The sequence below is a fragment of the Phlebotomus papatasi genome, chromosome 1, assembly GCF_024763615.1.
Source record: "Phlebotomus papatasi isolate M1 chromosome 1, Ppap_2.1, whole genome shotgun sequence".
Taxonomy (NCBI): domain Eukaryota; kingdom Metazoa; phylum Arthropoda; class Insecta; order Diptera; family Psychodidae; genus Phlebotomus; species Phlebotomus papatasi.
In genome coordinates, this window is record NC_077222.1 from 6,257,768 (window position 1) to 6,276,586 (window position 18,819).

An 18,819-nucleotide genomic window follows, 5' to 3' on the forward strand; every position below is an offset into this window, starting at 1 on the left:
GAAGTGCAAGAAGTGCTGGAAGTATTGCATTATTTTAGAGAGTGGTGCAAAGTTTTGGAAGTGCGAAGGCTTCTTCCATACAAATTGTGGAAGTGTCTGAAAGTAGTGTACACATTTTCACCCAAATATCTCCCCCTTGAAAAAAGTTTAGGAATCTTGGCAAGGAAACGTTAAATAGAAATAATATCTATATAATAATTTGTTTCAATCAGAATGCTATAAATTTAACATTTACATATATATCCTAAGACTAAAAAACAATAATTAATTCTCGGTTTCATATTCTTTTTGTGCAATTTCAAGCTTTCTCTGAGCTATCAATTTCTGCAATTATAGATATTGCCATATCCAAGAACTAAACTGAAAAGTTTAGTATAGTTCAATTACAATTTGTATTCCTTTGGGATATTATAAAATCAGGCTGAAATACTTCAAAAACCCTCTGTAATATTCTTGAAAATTTCAAGAATTCTGTAGAAATTTATAATTTCTAATACACATACAAAATTCCCCAAAATTCAAGTATAATTTGATAAGACTGAGATGGAGACGCCTGGTTGAGTCAACTTGATTGTGAGTTAAGTGCAATGAAAGAGGTGATAATTATAATTATTTACACTGGCGACATTCTACATTTTCACTAATAAAGAGTTAAATATTTAATCACAGGATAGGGAGTGTCAGAAATTTACAAGATATATAAGAATGTGTTATTCACACAACATGTACAGCAAAAGAATTGATAACTCTTTAGCATTGACATCCAACCCTTTAACATTTAACGCCAACACGAAAATTCACAATCTCTGCGTGAGTGTAGGAGATATCAATCAATATGTTTGTGCATATGAAGGAAAGAAGGTGCTGGGAGGGAAAATTGTATTTTGACCAAATTTAGCGAATTGATGTTGTTGGCAGGAAATTCCCTTCGTGCTGTGGAAAAACACCCTAAAGGACTCTGGGAAAAGTTATTCTCATCACTGTTGGGGTAACAAGGAGTCCTTCCCTATCTTACCAAACCCCCAGCAAACAATTTCTGCTTCAACTTCTATCGATAAATTCAATTTTAAATTCTATTTCGACAAGTTTGTGAAAATACCATTTTACCAAACATTGTCACAATATTCTCACTATAAAGGAGAAATGTTTTCTCTTTTTTTTCTCCACATTCTAGTATTAAACTGATTTACTATGTCCGTGTGAATTTTCAACCTTTGCCATACACCACAATGTGCAAATATTGAGGCGGGAAATATGTTGCTAAAATAGCATTTATAAAATGATATAAAAGGTTGAAGAACCAGTTCTTGTGCTGCCCACGGAGATTTGCCACCAAAAAACTTCAATCGATACAATAATTTTAATAAAACCACCATTCTCCTTTGGCAAGAAAGATGGAAAAACAAGAGAAGGCAGAAGAAATAATCTCCTTTTCAACATTTTCACTGTCTCTTGTTTCACTATATTATTGAAGTTACATAAATTTTAATACTCTTGACTTGAATTTTGTAATCATTCCCCCACGCATTTTGTCAGTTTATAAAAATAACATCATCTCAATACAGCAGACAATTCTGAAAATATTTAATATTTGCCGTAAGCTCTCGAGAGAGCGCAAAAGCTCACGTTGAAGTTTCAGACAGCCACTTTATTGTGTGCTCAAGTTTAATTGAAAATAAATTTTGCAGCAATTGAGCAATTGGCAATTGGGAAAGCACCAAGAAGACAGGTTCTTTGCGAAAACAAGTGTAAAGAAACATTTAGGATGGTGAATTACGGAGTGTTTAGAAATTTTCATAAATTTTCCACTTCTTGACAGGAATAATCTCGTGGTTGTGAATTGAAGATTAAGAGGAAGTATTGTATATTTATTAGTACACTTGAGTTCAACTTAATTATACCTTCTTTCAAAATAAGCTGAAAAATATCATTCAGAATATTACTTCAAAGATAGTCACTTTACAAATTATTGCCTAAAATTTTCCTCTGTATTATACGCAGTGAGAAAAATTTAGTTCTAGTGATCACACGATGTTGTTAAACCCTCAAATAGACTCAGGCTAATTCTTGAGAATACTTGGTTTCGACTATTATACCCTAGATACACTTACGACTTAAGCCGAGAGACGATTTAGTGGAAAATGATGGAAATAAAGTTTAACCATTATGTCGAATATAATTACGCTACACCGTCTGTCGGCAAATCCTCAAGTCTGTCAAGGCCCTTATGTCGAAAATAGACACAGGCTGATCCTAGAGAATACTCAGCTTGTAAATTTTGGCGGTAAAGGATCAGCCCAAACTATCATACACTGAGGATTTAGGATCAAGGATTAGCGTTTTCAGCGTAAATTTCTATTAAATCTCCACACTTTGATTGCTGAAAGGCTTCTTAAGTGCAACATCAATGGATTTTTCGTACAGTATGGAGTACTCTGATCTTGTCTTTACTCCAATCTTAATGCATTTTAAGATCTTGCGGTATTGCGTATCATTACTCTCCATGTTTTTTCACCCAATTGACATTTCGAAAAGTACCCAAAAACTCTCAAACTGAAGATTTTTATTTTTAGCACTGGCGCTGATGTCGCCTAATCCCCGTAATTTCACTAGACCTCATGAATTTAGAAGATCAACCTGATCCTCTAAATTATGGGCTGATCCGTGAGTGTATCGACAACAATCCTCATTTTTCGGGCTGATCCCTAAGTCGATCCCTATGTCTATTTTGGGTTTTACATACTGAGAGTTGAGCATTAAGGATTAGATATTGTTTATCCGATATCTCTGATCTTTAATCGATAAATTTTACGGGCTAAATATTCACGAGAGCTTGAGACTATTTGGGCCTTAAGGTAATCTTATGTTGTTTATAAAACCATAAAGTTGTAATGTTCTTTGACCATAAACAAACAATTAAATACAAACTGTTAAGTACTTGTTTTCCCCGTTTTTCCCATAGGATTTACTAGTAGAGCTAAGACGGCGATGGACATAAAATTATAAACTCGCTCATTTTAATTGATTTATACCTCTAAAACATTGTTGCTGAATAATTATATCTATCAATTTATCTGAATCAAGAAGGAAATTTTTCGAATAAATGTAAATGAAAATTTTCAGAAAAATTTTCAAAGTCAAAAATTCCAAAATATTGGAAAAAAACACGAAAAAACTTTCTCAAAAATTAAAAAATACAAATAATAAAGAATACCTACGAAAACTTACGAAAACTTGCAGTTTAATATAAAAATTAGAAAATAAACAAGAAGAAATGGTTTAAAAATTTAAACAATGTGCTCTATCTTTTTATTCAATAATATAATATTTCAGAATCTGCTTTCAAACGTTATAGTTCTTGAATGGTTGAAATGTTTGTTGCTTTGAAACGTTTTTATGATACAAAACGCAACATTTTAGTACAGTAAAAACTAGGGAAGACTGGGGAAAATGTCACAAAATGGACACTTTATTTATTTTGTTATTATTATTATCTTACTGCTCGAACCGAAAGAGAGAGCAGTTATATAATCGACTTTTTTTTAACTTGTCACCGTCCTAGAGCTTAAATGTTAAGAGATATCAAATCCCAGTCTTCAGTGACCCCCAATAAAAAAAACGACATCTCTAGATTTTTTTATTCCCCCCCTACCCCCTCCAGTTCCTCCAGAACCATGTTTTTTTTTTATTTTTCTCGAAAACGATTCCTACGTTTTCTTTTATTTTTGGATATGCTTTGGAGATGGTCTAGGTGAACACTTCGTCCAAACATACCTATGACATAAAAAATCTCTATATTGGATTTTGAAGGTCAAAGGTCAAACCATTTTGGAGGGCCTATTTTGGTTAAATTTGGATTTTTTGGAGAGTTCATGAAATTTCCAACCCGATTGCATCGGTCGCAATCGGTAATGAATCGGTTAAGTACCTGTACATGACCAATTTTTTTTTAAATATTCTTTTTCTTTTGTCCATAAAATTTTATTTTGTTTTATTTATTTATTTTGGTCTTTACCTAAGACCACTTTACTCTATCTTAACATCTTAACGAGAAAGACGTGCTTAATAATGATAAAGGGAAAATCTTTCTAATGAACATTGTTTTTAGTAAATGACTGTTCCCAAGTGCTTCTGCATTATCGTTTTTTTGTCTTGTTTCTGTTTGGTGGTTTTTGAACATGACGAGGACTGGGAAAAACAGTCGGGACAGAAACCAACACAAAGAAAAGTCGATAATGCAGAAGCATTTGGGAACGGTCATGTACTAAAGAAATTGGTCAGGAGAAAGATTTCTTCTTTTTTTTTTGATTTTTTTAATTAAATTGGTCAAGTCTGATATGGCAAAAAACAAACTAACAGTAAAAAATCAAAATGGGCAGTAAAAAATTAAAAATGAGCAGTAAAATATGTAATTATGATCAGTAAAAAACTTTAATCTTTACAAAAATGGGTCCAATTTCTATATTTAACATTTAAAATTGTTGCATATTGAATAAAAAGTCCCTTATTTTCCCTTTTCCAAAATTTGGACGATAATATCACTGTTTCAATTTTTTGTTACTGCTCATTTGTACAATGACTTATAATGTTGTAAATAAAATGTATATTCTGAGAACAACGTTTAATAAGGTAAGTGAAGCAAGTATCGACCATGAAGGTTAGATCCTCAAAATAACCTCAAAATAAAATAATTTGCAAAAAATAAAATGTAAGCGACGAATAATTGTCAAAAAAATCATTTTATTTTGGGATGACGATCCTATAAGTATACCTTCATGGACGTTGCATGCTTAACATACCTTATTTTAATGGTTCATTTTTTCAATATTCTGTGTTTATGTTTCTTGTATTTACACGATTAAGGAGGTTCATGATCGCTATGGTAAAAATTTAAAGCCTCAGTGTCTTCTGAAATTTTCGATTTGTTACTTTTTGCCCCAGTCTCCCTCATGCTGTTTATATTTTGGATAAATGAAATAAACTGTACATTTAAGCTTAATAGTGGCGCTATGCGATCAATTTAGAAGTAGTATTGCCCGATGCAAATTGGTTAATTTATAACAGCTAGAAAATTGAAATATTATTTTGTACGTTTCGGTACGATTACGAAAATTTACGGATAATGGTTTTAACAATATTCTTTGTAAAGAATATTGGCCAGTTAAATTGCAAATATTCTGAACAACATAAGAATGTTTCTTTTGAAGATGTATCAATCTCAAAACCTCAAAATACCCAAAAATTGTTAATTGAAAACCGAAAAGTGTTGGGGTTAATATTGCTAAAATTGTAAAAGAAAGTTTCAGTTAAAACCTCATAATGAAATCGCAATTGAAGTGTTAAGTGTTTCGTATTTTCATGGGAATGAGAATATTCAGGGAATCCGTAAAATTTTGTGGGATTGTCTGGGTTTTTGTGATGTAAAGTGCATCTCGAGATAGCTCCCTTCGGATGATTCGCCTTTCACACCATCTTTGGGAAGGGAATGGTACAGAAATGCTTTTTTTAGTAGGGTTGAAAATGCTGTGTGAAATGTTTGAGAGCAATAAATGCAACACTCGTAAAATTGTGTCCATCAATAAAATTTAATTAGTTCTTTCCTTTACGCACATTTCGCGCGAGTTTGTTCACTTTGGTGAAGCGAATTAATTATTGTTTTAAGTTTGTGGCTGCCAAATTTGGCCCGCATTTGGGGCTCATCGCTCACGCTTAGTCCCGAGATGTCTTCACAGCTGCGGAGTCACGACAAAAATGCACATTGCACCATCTGCAATTTCTTTTTCCGTTGGAGCACGATAGTCATTTTTTGCCATCTTCCTTGATATTGCATGTATATATATATAGTTTTTTCACTTTAAACCGAAAAAAAAACAAGTGCCTCTGGGCCGGGCCGTTGAATATTGGCCCCAAAAATAAAATGTTTCAGTATAGAGAAGAATTTTTTTCGGAGACACCAAAGTACTTGGGAGAGTGTTCGTGAACCAGGGCAAAAAGAGCACTGGAAAGTCAATTTGGTAAATTCAATGTGATGGCCACATTTCGTGCTGGCTGCAATAAATTTAAATTACAACTGACATTTCATACTCCCTGAAAATGTGCTATTCTTTCCTTGCCAATTTTTGACGAAATACTCATTTATTTTTGCAAAAATTAATTACTTCCAGAAAGATAAACCCAATATGCAATTGCTTGTCCATATCTTCATAGTACTCCAGCGAAAATCTACAATTGCAACAAGTCGCGATGTGGCCCTTGAGCAAACATTTGCCGCATTTGCAACTTGCATGAAGTGCATTTTATACAATTTAAATGTATACAGTATGTTAAAATGCATCGCGCCGTTTGCTATTAACAAGTACAAATGGCTGTAAATTGTTTCAGACAATGTTCAATAATTTTGCGGTTTTTCTCCTGCCTCGTTGAACGACCAGAGAGAGAGAGTCACACATGAACAAACCGATTTGTTCATTGAAGCCACTTCTGCATCACTGCAATTCTCACTTCAATGGGATATATCAAGTGGAAGGATAGGAATACTAAAAAAAAAGCATTCCCCCATTAACCATCTTCTCCACTTTCATTTATTACTTGCGAAATATTTCTGCAAAATTGTTGCAATATTTCATTTTGCCCTTTTTTTACCCAAGACATCATCCATAATTTCCCTTAAGCTCAAAGCACAAGGAAAATTATCTTCAATAGAAAACTCAATTTCTTGCAATAATTGCTATAGAGTTATCAGCTTTTTATCGCATTGGAGTGTATTGAGCTTTTTAATTGTATTCCATCTGAGATGCTACAAAAAAGTGAAGGCAAAAATACTTTGTGATAAACTTGATCTCGAGGTAGCTCTGTCGGTATTAAATCTTAATGGAAATCCATTGTATGCTTATGCAATAAAAATTCAATAAACAAATACTGCATGACGAACCCTTAAAGCGTACGTAACCATCCTAAATTATTGCTGTTTTTGCAATGTAAATTGGGGATTTTCATTTTAATTATTTATTTTAGCACTCTGATGTGATCTTTACGACCTTTCACTTTGTTCACTTTTTCTTGAAAAATGTGTAATGAATGGCTGGGGTCCGTGAGCTTATAACTTTCCGTATTTGTAAAATCAAATAGGTCCTGAGTGAGTTCTAAGGTAGCAGGAACACCTGTTCGGCAGGGAAGTCTTTTTAGTTTGGTCAAAATATTGGAATTTATTTATCGTATCTAATAAAATGACGTTTTTTTCATTAGGGGAGACTGGGGCAAAAAGTCACAAATCGAAAAATTCAAAATTCAATATCTTCCAATATAAAAAAATAGCGACTCAAAATTTTTTCTAGAGAGCCTCCATAGACCTTCTTCAATGTCGTAAGTTTCTTAGAATTCGAACAAGTAATTTAGAAAATAAATAATATCGAAATTTTTAGCCCTGTTTTTGAAATATTTTCCTTACAAGACATATCAATTATTACCTACTTATTTTCCAAAATTGATGCACTTGGGAATATTTCCAAAATGATTTGGATTCCTTGAGTACGAATCCACTATCCGTTTTAGCATTTCTCAAATATTCTACTCTCCAGAAATCTTTTTATTAAAAATTGCCACTTGGGGTAAAAAGTAACAAAAGGTATAGAGCAAAAAGTAACAAAAAGCGAAGCAAATTTCTGAAGTCTCACGGCGAGAAGAAACGCCATTACCATGTCTCGCCGCTTGTTGTTTGCATTCCCAATAAGCAAAATTTGGCCAAATCGACGAAATTAAATCGAAATCTCTGAGTCTGTCGAGCGTATTTCGACAATATTTTGTCAAATTTTCGAATTGGTCAGAAAATGCTCTTTGGGTTGGTCAAACGATTTGTAGTCTTTTGTGTATTTTTTCTAAAATAGCTTGAAAAACGCTTTTCTCGTTCAGATAGAGAAAACGGTGTTTTACAAAGGTCTAGATGAATAAATTTTCTATGAAATTATGTCCTCTAAGTATTTTTTTCTAATTTACGTAAACCCATAATGATGCGAAGCAAAATGTGGTAATATCCCATGCTCTGATACTATTTGCCCCAGCATTTTTCAGAATGGTCACAAAATTAGCTTTTAGAATTCGGCTCAATAAACGTATTTGCTTACAAAATAGAGGAAAATTACTTTCACAAAGTTGTAGAGTGGTAAATTTCCTATAAAACTGCGCTAATTAGAAATTTTTGAAGCGCTCGTAAAAAAATAAAATATACGTTTTGTGACTTCTTGCCCCAGTCTCCCCTACTCTACTGGGGATCTCGGTGGCGCAATAGGCAAGAGCGTTGGCTTTTGCCTTGACTCACAGCGCTGTGAGTTCGAGACCCAAACGGTGCAAAGATCTGAACGTCTAGAAAAAGACATTTTCACTGTGATATAACGTAATAAAAATGCACCGCCTTTGCCCAAAAACTCCAGGAACATGGAAGAGGCATCCACACTTCGACGAAGGCGCTCCTGATCGATCTACGAACAGCAGATTTTTCCGAAACAGGCACGTTGTAAAGATTACATTGCAATAGAAATAAACTGTCTCGGTAATTAATCTACTTTTTTCCTATATAAGCATAGGTGTTCAAAGTTCAAAAGGAGCGTGGGGCAATTTGGGACAGCTGAAATTTTTTCAAGATTTATTTGCAAAAGACTTATGAACTATATTCAAGTCCAGTTTGTTTTTTTCTACCTTTCCCATAATATCAATTTATTATTCCAAAATTTTATACTTTCGAAAGTCATGCATGTTTGAATCTGCCCCATTAATCCCTAATCAATGCTCTTCTGACAAATTTGTATGATATTTTCGCAAAATTTTAATATTCTAGCTTTAGAGAAAAGTCACGTCACATTCTGTCTATTTTTTCGAATAAAAGCAAAACGGGATGAGATATTGACTTCCGGTCTTCGGCAACCCCCCCGTCCCCTTCATAAACTGATATTTCCGATAAAGAAGTTATATTCTTTAATTAATTCCGATATTTTATTTTATTTAGTCACTTAATACGCCAGTTGTCTAGACCAATCATGTGCTAAATGAAACCTCTGTCAGTATCATGTCATATCATAACCCGATTATAGCGATAGGATGTTAAGATACAAGTTATTTTGAAGATTGCCGCTGACTTATTCGCAGTGCACTGAGAAATCTTCCATTTGGTAAACTCATGGTCCACACGATGAGCATCTTCTAAGGAGAGATGGGTGTCTTGAGGAAGGGCCGTCAGGGATGGGAAATGTTTTCTGAATGTATGTTAGTGAATGCATTCTGGATGCACAGCCAAGCATGGCCTTGACGCAACTCCGGCCATCAGCAAAGCCCACACAAATCTCTGTCAAGAGTGAGAGGGGACACTGTCTGCACATGGTACCCTCTCACTCATACCTCGCGATTCATAAGAGATGCATCGCTGCACTAGCGGCCATTTACGCGATGGCGCGATGCAATTGTATGCATGCACTTGGTGCATATGTGCTACCGGTGGCTGCCTCTTTCAAGGGCACAAGCATGGCTCAATAGCGCGCAAAGAAATCGAAATTATGCAGTCGCTGCATGCGGTGAATTATGCTGGATGCGGTCACTGTGGCGAGACTCTCATCTCGTCCGAGACCCCTAAGTTCTAATCTTTCTCACCCAGGCACATGTGAGAAAACATGCATACCTCATCGCAAAATCTCTACGCACTCAATTAATCACACAACAAGATCACACCCGCCTCTAATTTCTTCACTACTTTTAATCTGTTGGGGGGCACCGCAAAATAGATGGGAAGTGCCTGTCGCATGATATCACGATGATCTTGCAGAAGCTTCACGCACAGCGATTTAGTGATCTCTGTCTCTATCTGCATCCAGTGCGTTCCGCGAAGGTATAACCATTGGAATTTCCAACATGAACAGTACTAAGATACTCACTAATTAATTGTTCTTGGGTAAGCACATCAGTGGAAACGATTATTCATCCATCATTGAATTAGTAAGTAGAGAACTTCTTGATTAGGAAGTTTATTGCGAAGCTATATCGTGCAACCATACTTAACTTAACTAATTGCTTTTATAACTTTACTAGAATATTGGGCTGCTATTTGATCTATTTTAGTTATGTTTATTACGATGATAAAACTAGTCAATAGAATATTAGGTGATAGCAGCCATGCTGAAAATGATCTTTAATATTGGTTAAGGAAATTAAAAAGATTTCATATGCATAATTATTTTAGAATTATATAATTAACAATAAAACTGATACCAAATAGAGTTTAAGATCGTTGTTATTAGGAATAAGGTAGATTAAAAAAAACATATAAAACACTTCGGTTCGATGTATCAATCCCATAATTTTGTAAGCTTTTCTTTAATTCTAGCACTTAAGATTGGACATGGTAGATCGATACCAACTGCCATGTCCGATAAGTCAAAATTATCCTTAAGTGGGAAAATTAAAGAAAAGCTTACGAAAAGCAGGGTGTGCAAGAAACAAAATAACCGCCTTATAGAACCAAGTCTTTAACAAGTCTTTTAATAAAATTTTGAAAGGTTTATAATGAGACTTTTGTATTGAAATTTTTATAGGAGCTCTTTAACCCTTTAAGAGTGCGTCACTTTACTTTTAGTAAGCATATAGTTCCCTATTAAAATCGCAAGTCTTTCTCTGCCTGGTAACATATTGTATGTAAGGAAAAGATCGCTACGACAAATGATTATACAGCCTAAGAAGACACATTTCCGCTGTTTGGCTTTGGAGGCTGGCCAATAACGCTGAGACGGCGGCGGACGCACAGTATGGGTGGGACGGGTGGTATTAAGAGCGCTATAAGCAGTTTATAAGAATTTGCACTTTATAATGCCTTACTTTGAGTGTTCTGCAAAATTATTTTAAGAAAAATTCTTTGTTACGTGGTAAAGTCACCCCTGGAAGGGAAAGTCACCCGCAACTACGACAGTTAACGATTTAGGAATTATAAACACAAATGACTTTGATCTTTCCGTTGAATTTACTAATGTCTTGGACAGACCTACGCGCTAGGCTTACCTTGATAAGACTACTTTACCATCAGTTTCCCACTAAGCCTGTTTTAGGCTTAAACCGTAAGTCTATCCTAGGGCATAAAGTTACTATTGGCACCTTAGCTTTTAAAATCGTATTAGTTTAGTAGATGATTTTTTTCTTCCTTCAAAGTACATGGTAAAGACTTTTGGATACTGACCAAAATATTGGAACAATTTTTTTTAGAACGAATTTTTACCTACAAGAGACATTTATTTCTTCAAATTGTTTTTTTTAACCGTTTTGATACGGTGGAATATCTACAAATTTGGATCGGTATTGCTTTATATAAATTTGTTCCTAAAAGTTGGACTCGAATATAGACATTTTGTTCCTACTATCGGGAACGACTTTGTGTAATTTAAAAGAGTTCCCCGTTTCGTTTAACAGTTAAGACATATACTTCAGTCGAGATGGATTTCGGTGGCGAAAGTTTATAAGGAACATCAAATAAAAGTCAACTTAACAGTGTTTTACACATACGCGTGCTTTACAAAATCATATCGACGGCTCCATTCCATACTATGCTAAGTCGACTTAACGTTTTATCACTCCGAGAGATATATTGTTCCTGGGACCCAGATCTACAACTGGTGATAATTTGGTGGTCATCCGACGTCCGGGTAACGAGATATTCCATTTTTTCGAAAAAAATTTGCACAGGCAGCATAGAAAATCGCCAACTTAAAATGGCTCTCCTGAAATGTTGTCATTCTGAGATAGCATAGTATTTAATGGAAGCATCGCTATGCAAGTGTTGGCAGCAGGAGAGGAAGGGAATCTCGGGAATATCGAATTAAAAAAAAAGTGAAACTATAAAATTGTAGCTCGAAAAATGCCACAAATTTGGCATCTTTCTCGCTTCGATTTTGGTTTTCTGAACAAATTCATTACTAACATTGGGTGTCTTTTTGTTTCTCCTAGAAGGTGCAAAATTTGTTCTAAAAATTTTCGGCGTGCGAGCTAATTTTTGGAACAAATATGTATCGAAAAATTTTGTACCGTGTACGTCCTTTATTACAACAGTACTTTTTGATTAAAATTAAAAAAAATTAAAAATATTTTTGTGAAAAACAAAATACATATATTCATAATTGAAAGTAGAATTAAATTAAAAATAATTACATATTTTAATAATTTATGTTTCTTAGTTTTTTTATTGTATTTTAGGCAGCAAAAATTCTGCACAATAGACAAAAATTCTAGTTAATTATTGTTTGTTACAACAAATTCATATTACATTATTTATTTTACTGATATTTTTTTTAAATAATAATTAAATAAATGATGGAAGGTCCAGATTTTCGTGATAGGTGATATTTTCTGGGATATGGAAACGGTGAATCAGGGCTTTTTCTTAAAGTCTTTTTATGTACCTAGGGTTACCGTAGATACGGGTGACTTCGCACAGTGACGGTAATATTGCACCCCTATTTTAGTAAGCTTTTCTTTAATTTTGGCATTTAAAGATAGTCTTTAGATCATCATCAATCGCTCTTATGGACTTAAGACATCCTCAAGTGCTAGAATTTAAAAAAAAAGCTTCATGACCATGTCACATATAAGATTAATATTAAGATTAATACTTTCTGAACTGCGAGAATGGCAAAAGAAGATAGAAAGTGTTTTATCTTGCCTCTCTCTCGCATTTCCCCTCTGCGTTCAAAGTTGGCAGCAATAGAATCGCTCGAAAACTGACCGAATGACAGTTGGCACGCATGGAAAATTGCTCGAATTGCTTGTAATACGATTTATAAAACAATTATACAAAGAGTAATATTTTACTCATCGTATTACTCCACTAGAGTGTACTCTTTCTTACACACGTGATTTTCCATTTGAAACTTTGCATTCTATACATTTCTCTTTCCGGCTTTTTTTTTATATTAATATTAATCTTATATGTGACACCGCGGTCAGAGAAGCAGGGGTGCAAAATTACCCGTATCTACGGTTACTTATCGGTTTTCGGTAAAAACTCCTCTAGTTATTTACTGGAATTCGTTGTTGTACAAACCTAAACTAATCCGTAATGCCGGTTTCAGACTGGAGGTTTAGCATAGTTCCCGAAGGTCTCAAAAATCTAAATAACAAGCAATTTTATTGATTTTTCAGAATATAATGAATCATTTGCCCTTATAATCCAATCCTAAACAACAATTTTCTAAAAAATCGTGCCTGATTAGGTATTAGAGAAGTTAAGCCAGATGGCTAAGTCTTAGGTCTGAAGCCCGTATAACATGCTGACCATTCTAGCTTCTTCAAATCCCAAGTTTAACCTTAAAGTTTTATTTTATATTCCTTCAAGAAAATGATGTTGCAAATTTCTATTCATAAATATTCCCAGTAGGTATAATTATAAAAGTTTTCTGTAGTGTTCCCTAGAGTCAACAATGTCTAGAATATCTTGTTAGATATCATGTTAGAACTCAAGTCATTTCGAAATTCAAACCTCCTTAGTTCATTTCAAATAAGAATAGAGCAACATTGTACTAAACACGCATCAAAGAAGTTTTTGCCCCTCCGCGAAGCCCTTGAAATAGAAAATTGGTTAATCTTAATCCTCTTGTTTGAGGGAAAAGCAAAAAGAATAAAAATAAAATCCAATTAGAGCAGAATTACAAATATTTCTGCGTGTGTGAAAATGAAGAAATCAGAGTGAAAGAAGAAAAACCACTGAGAATCGACCGTGAGCCTTCAAATAGAATTCTCTTAACTTTTTCTTCGTGCACTTCTTGCACGCCAAATCTCAATTTCATCTGCACAAATGCACTCTGCGTGCAATTTCAATTGGCATGGAGGGAGGTTCCTCTGAAGGAGACCCATCTATTTTCAGCTCAAATCTTTTGATGGAAGCGCAGCACAGAGATCACTGTGAATGCTATTTCAGATTCTTGGGGATGCCACATTTAGGTATTAGCCGGAGGAGGATCACAGAGATTGTAACTAAATAATGTCATCAGGATTCAAGGACATAGAGGTTATTGTGTCGTAATCCGGGAATGAGCTGGAAATAGATCAGCCGGCATTTATAATTGGTGGCAGTATACCGGCTGAAGACACAGAGGAATTCTGAGAAAAGAACACTCTCACAGTCTTCTTCTTGAGGAGGAGAACTTGGAACTGAACAGATGGATTCATTCTCAGGCAGATCGTCATGGCACGATGCGATAAAGTGACTATCTGCTGTAATTGCTAATTATCTCACATTCCAAAGTGAGGTAATCAGCACGAAGGGGAAGACCGGCTGTGAAGTAAACCTGGGTACTCTCAAGAAGTTTATACCGGTGAATTTGTCGGCATTCGTGAGGAATTTCATCTCGAAATCCCACTAAAATGACTTCCTATTTTTCACTACTGTATTTTTCCATTCTTAGTGGAAAAAAATCCACCCTCTGAGTCACGAAACTCCAACGAAGTTTACCCTCTGTATTTCGTTCGTATATATCCCTCTGGTAATCAAAAATGGGGGTGCGCCTAAATATAAGTAATTTGAAGACTTGTTGGGAAGTATTCGGCATTTTCCTCATTTCAGGACACTTCGGTTTCGAGGGAAGCCCCCTTTTGTAATTTAAATTTCAAGGTCTCTGGGTTGGGGTGCTAAGGGTGCTAAACCTACTATAAGTCTCTCTCCCTTATGCTGAATTCAAAGATTTTAATTTAAAAGGCTTTTTTCCAGCACAAGTCATCTTATGGCTGTGATTATTATGAATGATTTGACAATTTTAACCCTAAAGGTAAGAGAGAATCCTTGTTTGATAATTGGGGAAACCCCTGTCTTGGATTTAGTTTTTAGTCATTTTCAAGACACGCGCCGTGAAAATGCTACCTTTCCTTGGGAAGACCAAAGAAAAAGGGAAAGAAATTGCCTATTCTATCTCTCATGGATTTATACTTTCGGCTTTCCTTCCTCTCATTCACCTTGACCTACCGAACAGGCTGTGAGATTGTCGATGCCTGAATATGAGGGTAGAAATGAAGGAAACTCAAGCGTACGCAGAAGCCGACGCAATTTTTCTCTTCAAAATATCAAGGGGGAAAAGTATATCAAGATATTCCATCAAGGGTATTAGGATGAAAAAAAATTAGTGATACTCTTCTAGACCAAAGCAATATGATGAAAAATATTTGCACATGTTATATCGTATGGTTGTTCAAGATAGAGACTTTGAAGAGGGAGATTGATGATTTGGTCGTAATTTGGGTATCTAAAATGCGGTTTTACTTACCGAACCCGTTCAGAGTGGATCTCAATCTTGGATTTCTGCTTTTTCCCACCGGAATTGCCATTGTGAATTGGTGAGACACTGAGCTCACTGGATGCCGAAGCAGGAGGCGAAGTGGATCCATTACTGGATGATAGTGATCCAGTACGACCACGTATCTCCTGAGTAGCCAAGATCCCATTGCCATTGATTTGGCTATTGGGATGGTAGGCATTTGACGTGCCAGTTGAGATTAGCAAAATAGGCTTTTGATTGCGATTGCGCTTCTTCTTTTTCTTACTGGCTTCGTCGTCATTGCGACCGAAGGTACCGGGTGCTGCCGGTGGCACCCAATCGAGGTCTTTCTTCAAGTGCCCTCTGCCACACTTGCAGGAGCAAGCCTTAAACACCAAATCATACCCCTTTTTGGTCCACAGGTTCTGCTGACGCTGACGTTCAGACCAGGACCGGGCCCTACCGATAGACTTCAGGTAGGACAAAACCCCCTGTTCCCAAGTCTCAAAGCACTCGCGATGCATAAACTGACCGGCAGTGCAGTGTTCGTTGTTGCACACAACACGGACACACTCGCGAATATCGTCCGGACTGATAAGCCCTAGGTCCAGGGCCCCAGCCTTCAAGCACTCCCCGGTTGGCACACAGCACCGGAGGGCTGAAGTTGGGTCTGAATTTGCCCCTGGGCTACCATTGGGCACTGCATCGAGACTGTCCGGGTCCATGCCCAGGAGATTGTGCATCTCAACCACTGAAGCGTGGTGGGCTCCGTTGTTCCTCCGCGGGGCCATAGCAAGCAGCGGATAGTGCTGATGCTGGAGCGGGTGGAACGCAGCTGCTAGGGTAGCTATTTTCGTAGCGGGTCCTTAACACAACACTCACCAAAAAAAACAAACCTCCCTAGTCCTCACTTATAATTGGTTCTCCGGGTGATAAGACCTAGGCCTGTACTTCACCACTTCAGGGAGAATCACACACAAAAAATAAATGTCCAGCACGGATATTCTTACACAGTGTCTCTTACAATAAGTTGATAGTGTTTGTTATACATATAAAAGTACAAAACCGTATAAAAGTACAAAAATCTATAATTACAAATACACTATACTTGTGACTTCTATATTATACTTATAAATGGTAAAGATCAGTGTCTTATATCAAAACATTTAAGAAATTGAGGATATATTAGTCTATATATCATTTATAGTTCACTTTTATTTTTTCAAATACGGCAACTTTTTCTTTTACTAGAATTTACTGTTCAAAAATCACTCAAAAAACACTTTCCTGAGAACATTTCAATAAATTGGTAGAATTTGCTTTCCTATATTTTGAATGTCACAGTCATTATTTAGTTCATTTTTGTTTTGTTCCTACGCCTAATCGCCTTCGTCATATCAAATATTTTATAAAAAAAAGGAAATATTGATTATTTTGCCTTTTTTTTTCAACAAATTCACTATTATTTTCTTTCTTTTGTTTTTTATTTATTTTTTTATGAAAATTTATTAGAAAATGTTCTGTCTGTTTTCATCTCACAAATAACTCAAAAATACTCAAAGTTGAGTTGTTCAGGAGTTCAGATACTTTGAGGAAGTTTTGGATTTCAGCGAATAACTTGTACCGGCATTTGCGACAATTTTCTCTTGTTGGGATGTAGCAAAGTACAGTCAAAATCGCTTAAAATATGATTTTCATCTTCCTTTAAATCTGAAACCGTTTCTTATTCAACTTCCACTGGTAGTTCTGAGTTCATTTAGAATTTTATACACTTTCTTTAGAATTTTATGATACATTTAATTTTTTATCTTTCTCTTCATTTGTGTATTATTTTTTTTTTGTATGAAATATAGTTACTATAAGAGTTGTTTGTTATGTGAAAAGAATACACGCGCACCGATCACTATCGCTACTCGCTCTGTACTGAACTGAACGGCGAAAAGCGAAAACGAAACTGAAGTAATTTTGCGGCAGCTACATGTATATGTAGTTATAAAGAACGGCTGGGAAAAGCTGATGATGCAGGAGTGTTTGCATCACTCACACATATGCTCCATGGCGGAATGGGAAGCATGAAATCATTTTCGGTTTTTACTCTCTCTCGCATACTCATCCCCTTACCACACACATACCAACCCTATACGCGTATAGTGTCGCGACAGTGTTTTTCATTTGAAGATATTTGTGCATTGGTGAGGTTAGGATACAACTACTACTCCATTGTATCTGTCTTTCTCTCTCTCTTGTGCACATGGAGTGTATTTGATGCCAAAGCCGGTCTCGCAGCGAAAATTGAAGGGGAAAGTGGCCCTGAAATGACGATTGGTGGACGATGAAAATGAAAGGAATCGCGTGCTATTCGCCTGTGGTGGTGCATCGTTGCCCGAAGATGTCGGGAAGGGATCGTCTTCCCCTCTGAACTTTCGCCTTGCCAGCTTCCTTATTGCCTACCCCTCCCGTAGCCGGCTTTTCACCCCCTAGGCTTCTTCTAACAGCTTTTCCAGCAATACTTTCCAAACCCCTCAAGCACCTACTACCCACCAACCCTAGGACCCTAAATTTTCCCAAAGATCCCCCCTTTTCGAACTAGGACCTTGACTTCCAGCAAACCGTAAACATCTCCCTAAAAAATCCAACCTCAGCAATTCCGCTTCCTTTTTTTTTCACTTTTCACCTGCGCATGCGTTTGCATATCGTCGCAATATTTGTCATTGCCAATGCCAGAGCTTTTCACTCTCATGCACCTTCAACTGCAATGGGGAACGTCTGGGCCACTGGGTGCGAGCAAGATGGCTCATTCGCGTGCTTTTTCACCCCCCACCGAAATGGGCACCTTTTTCTTCCAGCAAAATCACCATTCTCAGCTTCTGATTGGCCTTGAAGTGCAATTTCACTGTCATTTTCCAACCACATTCAAAATTCAGCAATTTCCGTCACGAACGTTACCAAAAATTGCGTAATTTTCGCACTTGCCACCCATAAGCTTTCCATCAGAAAAAAAGTGACTTCCTGCAACATCATCCACATGACTTTTCACCCCGAAACAAGTGTAAAATCATGATTTATGATCCTTTTTACCGCCTATCTCGCCTTCAAACCACTCACACTCTGTTTACGCTAAATAATGACTTCCATATGATGAGAAAAATCTGGCTCAATCGCAATGGACTGAGAAAAATTCTTCTCATTTTTAGCTGTTTTTCATGCTACTATACCACATTTTCCAGCCTGTAGATGATCAATTAAAATTAACTCTGACTTTTCCTTAAAAAAGTTCATTTTCCATTGAGATAGTGGCCGATTGGGAGAGAGCGAGAGAGGGGAAAAGCATTCTCGAGTTTGAACACGCGAAGTATGAAGGGAAAATGAGGGGAAATTGAAAGTGGAGGGAATGCTATCATGCCAGCTGGGTTACTCTCTCACCAACAGTACCTTCATTATGTATTGAGACGCCGCACAGAGCGGAGTTATGCTAAGAGTTTTCACCCAAAGGAAAAGCTTTGCCGCGCTATTTGTTTTGCAGAAGATTTTTTTGGCAATATTTTCTTTT

General features: G+C 36.1%; 1 protein-coding gene across 1 annotated transcript in view; it reads right to left on the bottom strand.

Annotated features, from left to right (window-relative positions):
• The window catches only part of LOC129798607 (headcase protein), a 243,585-nt gene extending 226,344 nt beyond the window's left edge, over positions 1-17,241 (bottom strand). The window contains exon 1 of the mRNA XM_055841833.1: positions 15,279-17,241. Within this exon, the coding sequence (XP_055697808.1) occupies positions 15,279-16,060 (782 nt within the window). The 5' untranslated portion in view covers positions 16,061-17,241. The remainder of the gene's footprint in view (positions 1-15,278) is intronic.
• Positions 17,242-18,819: the final 1,578 nt, after the last annotated feature.